The sequence below is a fragment of the Carassius carassius genome, chromosome 26 (assembly GCF_963082965.1).
Source record: "Carassius carassius chromosome 26, fCarCar2.1, whole genome shotgun sequence".
Classification (NCBI taxonomy): Eukaryota; Metazoa; Chordata; class Actinopteri; order Cypriniformes; family Cyprinidae; genus Carassius; species Carassius carassius.
The window spans coordinates 31,297,646-31,314,238 of record NC_081780.1 but is presented as its reverse complement, the minus strand read 5'-3'; the positions used below and the strand labels follow the sequence as shown (position 1 = coordinate 31,314,238).

Below are 16,593 nucleotides of genomic sequence, written 5' to 3'. Positions count from 1 at the left end.
TGATGGATGAAAGGGAAATGAAGAAACATGGAAGAGGGTCAATGGACTTCAGAGTGAACCAGGACAACAACATCATTGTAAGATGGTTTGACAACAAAGCAGTGAAACTGATTTCTTCATTTTTGGGTATTGAACCTGTGGGAAATGTGAAACGCTGGGACCGCAAATCCAAAACTCACATAATGGTTCCCAGACCAGCCATTGTTGAAGCATATAACAAGTTCATGGGAGGCGTCAATCTCCTTGATATGCTGTCTGCACTTTACAAATTCAGCTTCAGATCCCGAAGATGGTACATGTACATCTGGTGGCACACTGTTACAGTGGCAGTCATCAATGCGTGGAACCTCTACAGAAGAGACCAGAAGATGCTAGACCCCAAGATGAAAACATGGCTCTGCGAAGGTTTCAAGCTTTGGTTGGTACTTCACTCACAAGTGCTGGAAAGGCTATAAAGGTTGGCCGACCATTATCCTGTCCAGAAGCAGCTCCATCAGCACCCCATAAAAGGTCAAGCTGCAGTGTGCCCCTGGATGTCAGAAGGGATGCCATGGATCATTTTCCAACATGGGAAACCCGACAAAGATGCAAGCATTGCACCAACAATCACTTCTCACATGTGTACTGTGCATCTTTGCCTGAACAAAGACAGAAACTGCTTTCATGACTACCACAAAGTGAAATAAAAGGACTGGAAAAAAGATCTATGTAAAAAAAAAGAGAGAAAAACTGCCTAAAATGTTCTATGTTTTTAAACTGTTAAAGGCATAATAAATTTTTTGTATCTAAAATCTACACTGTTGTAAGCAAAACGTTCCCAAAAAGCCCGATGTATCAAATGTGAAAGAAAGAGGTATTCAGTCAGTGAGCGAGTGAAGGAAGCACCGGCATTTCAGCGATTACTCATCTGAACACGTCTGATTGGCCAATGCTTTAATAAGCTCAAAAGAATCATGTGTGATTGGTTATAATGCGCAGCGCTGTAAAAACGCATCTATCTCTGGCTCAGCGCCAGAAAGCAATCACAGATCTGAATTTAGCAGCTGATGATATGACTCGCTGAACGTACTCACACCGGTGTGATTGTATTAAAATTAATAAAACCTGAATCGGCTATTTTTTGTCTTTTGGAAGCTGCATTCAACTTGACTCCCCTCTGTTATAAGCCACACACGTACAACAAACTAATGTCACAGTGGTATCGTGTACTGTAATCGAATGTAGCCCAAGTTATTACCTGTTAAACAGTAGACAGCACACGCGGTGTTCATCTAATAAGGATCTCCATCGCTAGCAAATAATAGCCTTTGCAGATTTGCTTTCAATACAGTGCAGTTCCAGCCACGTTTTCAACGCTCTTTCTGTTCTTAAACGTTACAACTCTGAGTGAACCGCTTCAGACGCTCAGCGCGTGCGGCAGGGAACTGAACGACTCATTCAAACTGATTCATGAACCAATTCACTCATTTGCCAATTGGTTTGATCAAACCTTTGAACAGAATTGACTCAAAAGAATGAATCATTCGCGAATGGGCATCGCTCATTGCCCAGAGAAAAGTAGACGGTGCGTTTGGAATAAACTGAAGCATTTATAACATTAATTGCATTAAGATAAAGTAACGAGAGGAGCGTGGCCCACAGTAACGGAGTAAAAGTACAGATTTTTCCCAAAAAATTTACTCAAGTAAGGGTAAAAGTACCCATCTTTAAATATAATACGAAAAGTATTAGTTACCCCAAAAAAATACTCAAGTAAATGTAATGAAGTAAATGTAACTCGTTACTACCCACCTCTGAATTAGTGCAACACTTATTTGTAACCCCCAAAATAGTATTTTCACTAAATGTTTGGATTTCTAAAATTATTGTGCACTGATTTTTTTAGAATAACTTTTGCTGCCAAATGAACCATTAACCTAGTTTATGATCTTTTTTTTGTCATAGATTATGAATATGCATAGACATATATTTTTTCTTTCCATATTTATTGTTTATTATTTTTCTTTATAATGAAGCAGTCTGTATCTAGTAGATTGTGAAAGAATGCTTATTATCAGTTCCACACACAGAGATATATAAATTCTACATTTAGTTAAATGTATCGGCCAATACTGAACCCTAGATATTGGAAACGGTATGGGAGGCAAAAAAAAGCTGATCAGAGCATCCTTAATAGAGAGTGCTTCCTCTTGCTCACGATCTTTTACTGTTTGCACTCCGATTGAGGTACATAGCCACCTATATCTTATTCCTATCTTATAATAGTGTACCTGCCTCAAGATCTTTCAGTCTTGATACGATCTAGACGCAGCTGTCACAGAACATGCCGCTGCCACGGTGAATTCATATTAATAATTATGTGCATCGATGGCTGAACACAGTGAGAGATCTTGATACTTCCGCAACGCTTTGGTGCCATGGGAAGCCTGCTCCATAACTGATTAAAACTGTTCAAATATTAAATAAAATAAAATATATAAGGCGGAAACGCACTCTTTTACAAATTAAAAGAAATGAATAAAATGTACTGTAGTAAGTGTAGAATTGTCCGTTTACTGACTTGTGTCAATCGAAGTGAGAAATGTTGAAAGATGTTGTTGATTTTGAGAAAAGCATTTGGGTAATAGTGAATATTGACCTGTTTTGCATACCGTTGTTGCTCCTGCTGTAAGCAGGGTGTAATCGCTGCATTTGGGGTAAAAAAAGACAGAATTATGTTGTGCCATGACGGCTGTCTGTTCATTGACACAGGCACAAACTGATTGGCAGCTGCCTTAAGCGGAGCTTTACCGATTACCTACATTGATCAAAGATTCGGCACAGTCGTCTGAGTGATGTCACCTCACAATACAAACACGCCCCCTATTATAGTTCCGCCTCCTCACATTGATTGACAGCTTTCAGTGTAGATATCGGAAATTCAAGTGCAAAAGGAATTACAATTCCATTTGAGTTTTGGCAGGTTACATGCATGATGCAGAGGGAATGAAAAAGCAAACGTGGTTATTAATGTTGCTATTTAAATACTCGTAACACATATTAAAACTCGTAACACATGAAAAATACAGTTGCAAATGGACTTTGTTATTTCATTTAAAATTTGGCACTCACTGTGCGTTCGCAAATGCGAAAAAGCAAACGGTAATGCAAAATTTGCAATTGCATCTGCATTATGTCACAATTTATGCATTCACATATTGGAAATGCAACTGAAAATACAATTTGCAATTCCATTTGAAATTAGTCAGAAAAATCCTTCCATAGTTTCTCTCTCAGTTTAAAAAGGACATTCAGCATCAACCTCAGGATGTAAAACTGAATTAAAAGCATTGACGGCAACAGCACCATGAAGAATTCTCCACTGGAAGTCTCGTCTTTTTCATCAACGGTGGTTTATGAAGTGCTCTCTCCACTCAGGTTTTCTATCCACATTCAATTTTAAAAAATCACGCCATGGAATATAAATTTATAAAAATAACAACACAATACATATACAAAGTTCTCCCAGAACAAGAAAAGATATCTACACACAGGGATTTTTGGAGTTTTTAAAAACACTCCAGAAACCTCTTCTAGTTTCACTGAAAAAAAACAGACAAGGAAAAGAGTCTTCAGGATCTGGTTCACAGAGACCATCACTATACTCAGTCAACAAAAGTTATTTCTGTTGTATTAAAAATCATCTGCCATTACACCAATAGTTGCACAACTAGACGGGTTGATCGAATTCCCAGATGTTGTGCTGTTGCTTCATATTCATAAAATCAAAAGTAAAAAGTAAAGTTTCACTTTTAATCCAGTTTATACTAGCAGAAGATAACCCTTTAAAATTTTTCAGTAAACCTAACAAAACCTGTATGTCACTTTGCCTACTAATCATAATTATGACATCATCGGCATAAGCTGGCAATATTTTTTCACAGTTTGGCAAACATAAACCATAAAGTTTGATCTGTATTTGCTGTAGAAGTGGCGATGAACAATGAACACCCCAACCTGACACCTCTATGAACCTTAAAAGGAGCACATAAACCACCGTTCACTTAGAGAATACTCTCAACGCCACTGTAAAGAACTTTAATCCAATTTATAACATTTTTACAAACCCCCCAAGCCCATATTTCCCTCTACAATCACTTATACACCACACCAACAAACTACAGGAACAATAATCAAATAAAAAAAGAAAGTAACAGACCGTAAAGTTGAGAAAAAACAGAGCCATGCTCTGATTCACTCTCCACTTGCTATAACTGCAGCTTGGAGATCTCCAAATAGGGACAGGAACTCCAAAAGGGGTGGGAGCTCCAAAATAGGGCGTGGCTTCCTCCCATTGACAGATAGGTGGATGACACGCATGCACAATTTTTCCCCCAATATAGTTTAGTTCAAGAGATAAACAGTTAATAAGATTGCTCTCATGGAGAATATTTATTTACATAGCATATTTTATTTTAGATGAACTAGAAACAAAGTTTAATTTATAAAGTTTTATTTTGAAATGTAAGTCAGTAACAATTGGCTGAAGCCACAGCCAATGGTGAAAGTCTTTGCGAAAGGAGACCCCGCCCCATTTTGGAGATCTCCTATCAGCAGTTATACCCACTATGATCGAGGAGGGTCTGCACCTGGGGAGGAGCTGCACGTGTCGCCCTGCCCCATACCTACTCTGATTTTTGTGTATTTATTATTTTGACGGAACAGAGACAGATCTACGAATACGAGAAAGAAAAGGAAGAAAGTAAAGCAATGTTTTCCTTGGTTATATTTCTTAGTTTTTTTCTGCTCAGAGATTTCCTGCTAATATTTTAAATTTTTTTATGCTTGTGCTGTTTGATCTTGTTTTCATGTTTTGTGCTTGATTTTCCAAATGTTGTGGCTAGAATTTCATGTAAATCAGCGCGAGTTTAAGCAACATCATTGGTCCATTAGTTCTAGATAAAAATGGACAGCTGGGAAACATCTTTCCATCACAGAAAACTGTCATTTTTAACTAAAGCAAGCAGCTGCTGTGTGTATGGTTTGGCAGGATGCCAGCAAAGAGCACTGCATTTATAATCTCTAAAAGACATCTCAGTTCATGGCATCTCATAAATCTCCATTATAACACAATAAATATATGCATAATGAATCTTTCATAATGTCTACAATTCGTGTGTTATAATGAGAGGAAACTTGATGACACAAATTTCAGCACTGCATTGCTCAACGCTGCAAACACATGTTATGGCCTAAATAGAAACTCCGTATACAATTGCGCCTGTTAATCGTTTATATTTTATAATAGTTCATGTTGCTTTTGTGCAATAGATGAATAACAATTTATTTGTTTTAGATATTTTATGGTTAGATATTTCTATTTTGCAGGAGTCCCGTGCTTCACTCTGTTGCATCGCGGAAGCAAGTCTCTAATCCACTGGCACTTGCATCATTTTTACAATCTCTAGATTATAAATCACTGCAGCAATGTAACGCAGCAGAAATTTATAGAAACCACAGCTTGTAACTATAATTACTATTTTGACAATTAATAAAATAAATTACTCTGTTACTAAAAAAGTAATCAAATTACTGTAATGCGTTACTAAGTATCGCGTTATTGGCCAAGAGCACAAGAGACTTGGTACATGCCTTACTTTGTTCTATGGGCTTATTTGGACTTTTGTGGTTGATGAACACCAGATGTATGTTCTTTAAGTTTTTTTTTTTTTGACACCTTGCCAAGTTTATATTAGTGGCAGTGAGTATGTTTCTGATTTATTCTTATTGTGTAATTCATCGTCTATAAATATTGATAGTCTGACACATTATGGAGCTTCTACTAACATTGTCATTTTTTAACAATACGATGGCATGTTGTACCCCATAAAATTTATGCATTTATATTTTTTACAGTCAAGAGCTGTGTTTTTTGTTGTTAGATAAAAGGGATACTCCACCCCAGTGTCATTAATCACTTACCCCCATGTCGTTCCAAACCCATTAAAGCTTAGTTTGTCTTCAGAACACAATTTAAGATAATTTGGATGAAAACCGGGAGGTTTGTGACTGTTCCATAGACTGCCAAGTAAATTACACCGTCAAGGTCCAGAAAATTATGAACGTTATGAACCGACAAAAATACTTTTTGTACGTGAAGAAAACATTGTGATGTACACATCACCGTAGTACCATTTTAGAGAATATTAGCCGAACGCAGGCCACAAGGATGCTCTGTTTCCTTTCAAATCACAAATCCTTGTGGCGTTGCTGACACAGAATAGCATAAGCTGCCTGCGTTTGGCTAATAATCTCCAAAATGGCGCTGCAGTGATACAGACAGACAGAGGAAACAAATTGAAGTCGTTATTGTTGTTTCTTTGTGTAGAAAAAGTATTCAGAATCAGAAGACCTTTATTACCAAGTATGTTTTAGCAAGTAGGTGATATGGCCACAGCCATATCACCCTGGAGCCCAAGACCGGTTTCCCACTGAAGCTAAGCAGGGCTGAGCCTGGTCAGTACCTGGATGGAGACTCCTGGGAAACTAGGTTGCTGCTGGAAGAGGTGCTAGTGAGGCCAGCAGGGGGCGCTCACCCTGTGGTCTGTGTGGGTCCTAGTGCCCCAGTGTAGTGATGGGGATACTATACTGTCAACAAGCACCGTCCTTCGGATGAGACGTTAAACCGAGGTCCTGACTCTCTGTGGTCAGTAAGAATCCCAGGAAATATTTCGAAAAGAGTAGAGGTGTGACCTCGGCATCCTGGCTAAATTCGCCCATTGGCCTCTGACCATCATGGCCTCCTAACAATCCCCATATCTGCTGATTGGCTTCATCACTCTGTCTCCTCTCCACCAGTAAGCAGTAAGTGTGTGTGTGTGTGTGTGTGTGTGTGTGTGTGTGTGTGTGTGTGTGTGTGGTGGGCGTTCTGGCGCACTATGGCTGCCGTTGCATCATCCAGGTGGATGCTGCACACTAGTGGTGGATGAGGAGAGACCCCCTGACAATGTAAGCGCTTTGAGTGCCTAGAAAAGCGCTATATAAATGTAATGAATTATTATTATTATTATTTATGTTTACACCATAGACTGTATAAAAACATGGACGTAGTGTCCATGACATCACCCGTAGACTTCTGAAGAGTGTTTTTGAAGCTCAAATTGTGTGTCTAAAATGTAAGTCAGTTAATATTACTTGTTTATTTAACTAAAGTTGTATAAAATTAAAATCACATTTGGAATCGAGCTGAAAGTGGGGAAAACATGACTCCTGGTCGTCTGATGTTGCATCAAATATTTATATTTTTTCTACTGCAGTAGGCCTATGTTGGTTTCTTTGTGTGTGCTGTTGCTCTTATAGTGTTGATTTCTCTGTGAGGCTGACCGGCTGCACTAGCCTCAACCAGTGTTTGGAATAACGGCGTTTAAAAGAACGGCGTTAGGTAACGACGTTATTTTTTCAGTAACGGGGTAATCTAACTAATTACTTTTCGCGTCGTTATAACGCCATTAACATTACTGGACGTTAAACGGTGCGTTACTTTGCATTGATTTAATAAACTATGTAATCCGAACGCACTACTGCCTCACACAGCGAGTGAGCAGGAGGGTTAATAACGAGATAAGCGATTATTATTGGCTAAGGCAGAGTCATGTGTTTCATGGTAGCCAATCAGAGCCAGTGTTTTTACACACACGTGCCAGCGGCACCAAACACACACAGTCACACACACGCAACAGCTACACAGAGATTTGCAGCAGCAGCAGAAATGGCGAGTCAGGAGCAATCCGATGAAAAGTTGGCATTTTCAAGGTGGAGATATAAGCACTAATTCAAATTCATTGTAGTCAAAGGCAAGAACGTGCATGTAATGTACCAAAAACACTTTTCTTACAAAGAGTGCAGGATAAAACTCTTGCTGTCTGTTGACGTGCAATAAATATTGAAAGTTATGTACGAACACCTGTCTGTTCTACTTATTTCAACTGACTTGTGAAAACTGCTAAAAAAAAAATTTTGACATATAGCAACTTTTTTTTTTTTTTTTTTTTTTACAGTAACGCAAATAGTTACTTTCCCTGGTAACGAGTTACTTTTATTATAGAGTAATTCAGTTACTAACTCAGTTACTTTTTGGAACAAGTAGTGAGTAACTATAACTAATTACTTTTTTAAAGTAACATTCCCAACAGTGGCCTCAACTGACTCGACCTTGATACTGTCAATACATTATCCGTTATTAGTCACTGTTTACACTGAAAGTAATAAAATCAGAATCATTCTCGCCAAAGTTTCAGTGCTGCTCAAGTAATTATTTGTTATTATGATTTTTATCAGGTTACATGTTTAGTCAGGTAAGTAAAATTTTCTTTCACTTGCCATTTCACAAAAACCACTTGTGCCAGACAAGCGTTAATGTCGAGACCTGACTGCTTCTTTCGCTTAGCATCTCATACTCAGTAGCTATATCATACATATTTAATATTCTGTTAATTAGATACGTTAACATCAATGACTTCTTTCTCTGAGTTATTTACATTGTGCTGTATATTGTGAGTGTTTGTTTGTCTGGACACAAACACCACACATGGCGAGTATGAGTACACAAATATGGGATCGGGTATTGGGACAGACACTGGTACCGGTCCATCCCTAGTTTATGCATTAGGTCAGTTTGTGACTGTTAGAACAAATTTAGGCAACCTGTGGAAGTGGTTGAACTAGACAAGCTCAAAACATTTTAGACCCCATTCACACATGTTTTTAGTATCGTCCAATTATGATCCGAATGACCAAAATGCATATATTACAAGGTGTAAACAGGGGCTTAATTACACGATTTGAAATGTGTCAGTGGACATGTCAATTGGCTATTAAACTTTTAAATGAGTTTTATTTTAATTGATTTTATATATCAAATTGAAAATTTGAAGGGGGCCAAGGGATGGGGGGCCCTTCCAATCTCTTTCTGGGGGGCCTATAAAATTAACTATAAATGCGTATCCAGAAGTAAAATTAACCACAAATAGCTTCTATAACAGGTTAACATTAGTGCTGTCTGTCAATCTAAACAATTAACGGCATATATTTCTGTAATTAATAGCATATTAATATACACTGTATTCCCAAAAGTATTGGGACACCCCCTTCTAATGAACAGGTTTGACTACTTTAGTAATCTAATTCTAAATTTATTTTGAATTCTTTATTTTCTATTAATAATTAATTTAACCAACATTTACATAATTACCTGCTTCATTTGCAGTTAACCTAATGCATGCATAAAATACTTTAACACGATTACATAAACGTTGAATAACTGTACAAGGCGAATGAAGGCCTATGTGTACAAAGGATATCTTTATTCAGATTTGAGAACTTTTGTCATTTGTTATATATATGTTGAGTATCTTGTTCGTCTGACATTAAACAAATAATCATTTACATGCCTAGAGTCTTTGTATTGTAAGAATTTAAACGAATACTTCAGATTTGAAAACGATGACCTTTTTAGGTGGTTTTCTCATTAAATTTAGACAATTTCCTATTAATTCAATGGAATGTTTAGGAATAGTGGGAAATAGCAATATGGCTTCACCTTCATGATTTCATGAGCAATACAGTTCTCTATTATAGATCAGTGGTCCACACAGACTCTCTACACAAAACCTGATAATACATATCAAATCTGTCTGGATGATCAGGATAGGAATGAGACTCTGTTTGTCACTTTTCTGTTCTCCCCAGGCAGAATGAGCTGAGTGTTTACTGTGTTCTTGTGTTCAGTGGTCTGTTTTCTCTCACTGGATCCAAACAGGGACATTTATAGCACAACAACAATCACTACAGGTGTGTGTGTGTGTGTGTGTGTGTGTGTGTGTGTGAATTTGTAGACGTACATTTCTGTAGTCCTGCTGTAATCCAGGATTCTCCTCCATGATCCACACTATAAAACACAAAGCGTCATATTTTATAAACCATAAATTGTGTTGAAGGCATTTTTATTTGGTGCTGAAGAAATGTAAAATCTGGGTACTCCGTGAACTTACTGTCACGGTGCTACTATGTTGGAATGAGGAGACAAAGAGTACATTAATCAGGAGATTTTAATTATAACCAAGGAACCAGGAAAACACACATAGCAGGAGAGATATAAATCAAGAATATGTAGTGTCGTCTGCTGCTGCTCATAAGAATCACACTCAGTCTGGGGTTTTGTTTCCAGAAGAAAATACTTTCTTTCAAGGAGAATAAAGCTGAGAGTTTCTTGCAAGGAAAATCTCCCGAATGTTAGGATTACATGCATTACATGATCTCATTACATGCAGTGTATACAGAGCGTGTTCCATATTTTTCATATAGTTTTCCTTATGCTTACCATTCGATTGCTTCCTAGAGTGAAGGGACCCCTAGACTAGACTAGAGAAAGGCCCATTTATGTTTTCCAGATGTTTCTCATCTGAGGGTCTGTATATTTATTTGCTGGCAGGCACATTTTTTTCACACACAGGCTATATGATTATAATGGAATAATAACAGTATATATATATATATATATATATATATGGCAAGATTCACATTGATTATACTAATATTAATAAAAATCTTCCACAAAAACAGACACGTCAAGCAGGATACTTTCTGTGCTCGTTAGTGACAGTCACACGCATACTTTATCACAAATGAAGTGAATTAAATTACTGGTGAGTGTTTAGTAAACACTGTAAATGAGCACTGTAAAGGAAACTCACAGAGTTTATTAGTAGACACATAACCACCAGCAATTTAATACATATAAGTATAAAAACCTGTTGGCGCCGATACAGGATGGCTGCCTCCGTGAGGTGCTCTGCAGTTGTTTTTGTGTTTTTGTTAGTTTGTCCTGTCTTTAGTTATATTCCTGCAATCAGTTTCACCAGGGATGAACTACTGAATATTCGGCAGAACACATCACAATATCTTTTACCAGACGTTTTACTTTACGTTGTTATCGAAGGAGCAGCGGTGCTGATCAAACGCTTCAGGACGCGCAGACGGGGAAAGCGAGCGGGAGCGCTCATCAGACTCAGGAAGCGCGGATTTTGAACACCTTTGCCTAGCATACTGGCAAATCTCCACTCTCTACCCAACAAAACGGACAAACTCCTTCTGCTCTCTCGGACAAATAAGGATTTCTCACACTCTGCTGCTCTGTGTTTCACGGAAACTTGGCTGAATGACACCATACCGGACAGCGCGCTCCATCTGCCGGACTTTCAGCTGTTTAGAGCGGACCGCGAAGCAGAATCAACGGGGAAATCGCGCGGCGGCGGGACATGCTTTTACATCAATGAACGGTGGTGTACAGATGTAACTGTGTTAAAGAAGATGTGCTGTCCTGATTTGGAAATGCTGTTTTTTGTCAACTGCAAGCCGTTCTATTCGCCGTATGAATTTCACTCGTTCATTCTGGTGATTGTCTACATTCCTCCACAACCGCACGTGAGCTCAGCTTTACAGAAACTCGCTGAGCAGATCACAGAGACAGAACAACAACACCCAGACTCTGTTTTAATCATTCTTGGGGACTTTAATAAAGCCAATCTCTCCCGTGAACTGCCAAAATACAGACAGCATGTTACATGTCCCACCAGAGACAGTAATATACTGGATCACTGTTACACAACAATAAAGGATGCATTTCACTCTGTTCCACGAGCAGCTTTGGGACGTTCTGATCACCTTCTGGTTCATCTTATACCGACCTACAGGCAGAAACTAAAATCAGCTAAACCTGTATTAAGGACTGTAAAAAGATGGACTAATGAAGCAGAGCAGGATTTACAATCTTGTTTTGACCTCACTGATTGGAGTGTTTTTGAAGCTGCTGCCACCGATCTGGACGAACTCACAGAGACCGTAACATCATATATCAGTTTCTGTGAGGATATGTGTATTCCTACCAAGACTCAACTAAATTACAACAATGACAAACCGTGGTTCACTGCAAAACTCAGACAGCTCCGTCAGGCCAAAGAAGATGCTTACGTGAAGGGGGACAATGTCTTGTATAAACAGGCTAAATACACACTGGAAAAGGAGATCAGAGTGGCAAAGAGGAATTATTCTGAAAATATAAGGACTCAGTTCACTTCAAACGACTCAGCATCAGTGTGGAAAAGCCTAAAGAAGATCACCAATTACAAGACACCACCCCCCAGCACTGTGGAGAATCAACGACTGGCAGACGATCTGAACGAGTTTTACTGCAGGTTTGAAAGAAGAACCCATCACCTGCCCTGAATGCCTCTCCACACAACCATTCACACCATTAACAACTCCTGCAACCCACCCTGATCACTTCTCCAAGCAACCTTTCACACCATTCACAAGTCCTGCAACCCTTCCTGAACACTTCTCCAAACAACCGCTCTCACCATTCACACCTCCTACAGATAAGCAAGGATGCCATGCACCAGGTCTTCCGAAAACAGAAAAGGAAAAAAGCACCAGGCCCAGATTGTGTTACACCAGCCTGTCTGAAATCCTGTGCTGACCAGCTGGCCCCCATCTTCACACAGATCTTCAACAGATCCAGTGATCTGTTGAAGATCTGTGTGAAGATGGGGGCCAGCTGAAGTCCCTTCATAATTCAAACACTCCACCATCATCACCGTCCCAAAGAAATTCAAAATTACAGGACTAAATGACTATAGGCCTCTTCAGTTTGCCTACAGAGCAAACAGGTCTGTGGACGATGCAGATCATCCCAAACCTCCTCCTGCCCAAACTAACTCAGCTCTCCATGCCCACCTCCGTCTGTCAGTGGCTCAACAGCTTCCTGACCACTGTTGGGAATGTTACTTTAAAAAAGTAATTAGTTATAGTTACTCACTACTTGTTCCAAAAAGTAACTGAGTTAATAACTGAATTACTCTATAATAAAAGTAACTCGTTACCAGGGAGAGTAACTATTTGCGTTACTGTAAAAAAAAAAAAAAAAAAAAAAAGTTGCTATATGTCAAATTTTTTTTTTTTTTAGCAGTTTTCACAAGTCAGTTGAAATAAGTAGAACAGACAGGTGTTCGTACATAACTTTCGAGATTTATTGCACGTCAACAGACAGCAAGAGTTTTATCCTGCACTCTTTGTAAGAAAAGTGTTTTTGGCCACTAGCTTTGTAGATGCGTGTGTCACACATTACATGTACACATTACATGCACGTTCTTGCCTTTGACTACAATGAATTTGATGTAGTGCTTATATCTCCACCTTGAAAATGCCAACTTTTCATCGGATTGCTCCTGACCCGCCATTTCTCCTGCTGCTGCAAATCTCTGTGTAGCTGTTGCGTGTGTGTGACTGTGTGTGTTTGGTGCCGCTGGCACGTGTGTGTAAAAACACTGGCTCTGATTGGCTACCATGAAACACATGACTCTGCCTTAGCCAATCATAATCGCTTATCTCGTTATTAACCCTCCTGCTCACTCGCTGTGTGAGCCAGGGGTGCGTTCGGATTGCATATTAAATCAATGCATAGTAACGCGCCGCATTTAACGTTCAGTAACGTTAACGGCGTTGTAACGACGGGAAAAGTAATTCGTTAGATTACCCCGTTATTGAAAAAATAACGTCATTACCTAACGCCGTTCTTTTAAACGCCGTTATTCCAAACACTGTTCCTGACAGACAGGCAGCAGCTAGTGAGGCTGGGAAAATACACATCCAGCACCCGTACAATCAGCACCGGAGCTCCCCAGGGCTGTGTTCTCTCCCCACTGCTCTTCTCCCTGTACACTAATGACTGCACATCTAAGGACCCCTCTGTCAAGCTCCTGAAGTTTGCAGACGACACCACAATAATCGGACTCATTCAGGACGTTGACGAGTCAGCTTACAGGCAGGAGGTTAAAGAGCTGGCTGTCTGGTGCACTCTCAACAACCTGGAGCTTAACACGCTCAAAACAGTGGAGATGATAGTGGACTTCAGGAGAAACACCCCTGCTCTCCCCCCACTCACCATCATGAACAGCACTGTGACTGCAGTGGAGTCACTCAGGTTCCTGGGCACCACTATCTATCAGGACCTGGAGTGGGACATTCACATTGACTCCATTGTGAATAAGGCCCAGCAGAGGTTGTACTTCCTTCGCCAGAGGGAAAGTCCCTCTTTAACCCTCTGGAGTCGATTAACGCGTATACGCGTTATGAGTAATTTTCTCCTATTAACCCCGAAAAGAACTTAAATTACACTTGCAGTTTTGATCGTACAGAAAAGAGCAATACATCAATCAAATCTGTAAAGGGTCTTCTTTATTTTGAATACAGACATAAAAACAACAGAACTTTGTGCACTTATAAAATAAAAATAACAAACAAGGTGTGCTGTCTGCAGCCTTTGTCTGCGCTGATCTTCATTTACAAACACGTCATTAAAATGAACTGTAACTCTGTGAATACTCAACAAAGAGACATAAGAGAGATATCTATAGAACTCCTGACATGTCTACTTTTAAACTAAACAAGTGCTGCCGAAAATATTCTGAAGATATTCTGTGATAAAGTTATCCATATGAAAACAACGCAATGTCCATTTTTCACGCCTCCCTTCATTATATCTAACGTGACCATGCCCCCGTGCTGAACCTTCTATTCAGATTCAAACTGAAGCACGCGGCTTGAATACGCCCACACAACAGAAGACAACGCAGTGAGACTGTTCTTTAAGTTCTTTTTATTTTACTGTTTGCTTCGCGATGAGAGGAATAAGACATAATTCACCCCAAAAAGATGTGATGTGGTTGAGGATTTGATAAATGGATTTCCTCTGAAAAAATATTCTCAGCTCTTTTCAAAATTAATAATAATGATTATAATAATAACAACAATAAATTTTTTTTTTGTTTTTTTTTTTTGTAGAAAATAAGTTTGTTAAAAGGGTTTCTGAAAGATTGTGTGACTGGGACAATGATGCAAAAAATGCAGTTTGAAAGTCAGCTTTGATTGTTCCTAATAAACTGTTTAACCTGTTAGTCAGCACCCCCCATTATGGGACTCACAGCTGAAAGTGCTCAACTTATAATTGTAACAGTTTCCTACTTCAGTGTGTTACAAACAGAATTTTGGTGTCTTTGGAAAGAAGACCCTTTGGGCTTTACTTTTTATCAACCAGATTTGATCATGCACAAAAATATTAAAAGTTATAGACACTGAAGTGCCTTGAAATTTTTTTTACCACACTTAAATATTTTTTTATTTGATATAAAAATACATGAAATGAGTCCTGGGGCAATCTAGAAAAGTAATGGGTTGAAAGCCACATGTCTCATGAGTTTCTATTTCAAATCTGAATAAGATATCATGAAAAATTAGACTCCTGCAAATATTTTGTCTAGACCCCCCACACCCCAAATATAAGAAAAAATATATTTCCCAATAGTATTGAAGGCTTCTACAAACTATTTAGTCAGTAAACTTACCACTGCATAGTTTTTTTCAGTTATGAAACACTAAACAGAAACTTACAATACAATACAATAAGAATAATTTGAGTAAGAAAAATAAGAATAATAAGAAAAATAAAAAAAAGATTTAACTTTGTTTGCCAATTACAGAACATCTTGAGATTGCTAGAAATGCAGTATTTACAATGAATTACGATGCAAATAAGTGCTGAGGGCCACTTATACAGATAGTAATAACACCATTGTGCCATAAAGTCAATAATCCACTCTCTCTATTCATATAGACGCGTTCACTTTGATAGCCGTGATCATATAGTAATAGCGAGCTGATTTGGGCTGATTTGCACTCAAACAGATGGTAATCATGCAGATACATTCACATTCAACATAAAACACACTCTCACATATATAAAAACTGTTGAAAAATAAAACAAACAAAGAAAAAGGCGATCGCTATAAGTTCCGCCTCCATCAGCTGACAGGTGCGTCAGAGCGTGTCACGAGGGAGCACCAAAATTAAAATATTCAAATTTTCGTATTTTTGTTTCAGAGGAAAAATTAATGTTAACGATCTGTCATCTCTCCATTACAGAATGTTCTGAAAGCAGAATTGATGCAAATGTATAATTGCTTTAAAAACTTTAACAGAGATGTCTAGAAGGAATTTAATAGGTTTTAATAGGTTTGATTTTTTTAGTTGCTAGTAGTTGTTTGTTTAGGTCATTATTCAACTAAATGCACATTTATATTAAATTAACAGTCTACTAATCCATAATGAGATTTCAGAGGTGGAAAGTAACGAATTACATTTACTCGCGTTACTGTAATTGAGTAGCTTTTTTGTGTACTAATACTTTTTAAAGTAATTTTTTAAATCTGTAATTTTACTTTTACTTAAGTATATTTTGTTTGAAGTATTGTACTTCGCTACATTTTAAAACACATTAATTACTGAGTAAAAAAAATAAAAAATAAATAAATAAATCGCTCCCTGGAAACTTCGGCATAATGGGCAGGAGGGCAAACTGGCGCTAAAATCACAAGAAAGATGCAGACGGACAAAACAGGCGTTAGTGGTGCAGACACCGCTGAAAACGAAACCCCGTCATATTCTGAAGTTGAACTCGAAGGAAATGAAGTGAACCCCTGGCCATATGTATGCTCTATTATG

The 16,593-nt window shown here is 38.4% G+C and overlaps 1 protein-coding gene across 1 annotated transcript in view; it reads right to left on the bottom strand.

The window, feature by feature from the left end:
• The window catches only part of LOC132106167 (NACHT, LRR and PYD domains-containing protein 3-like), a 147,144-nt gene that overhangs the window by 25,334 nt on the left and 105,217 nt on the right, over positions 1 to 16,593 (bottom strand). Inside the window, exon 9 of the mRNA XM_059511829.1 lies at positions 9,879 to 9,925. Coding sequence (XP_059367812.1) covers positions 9,879 to 9,925 — 47 coding nt within the window. The remainder of the gene's footprint in view (positions 1 to 9,878; positions 9,926 to 16,593) is intronic.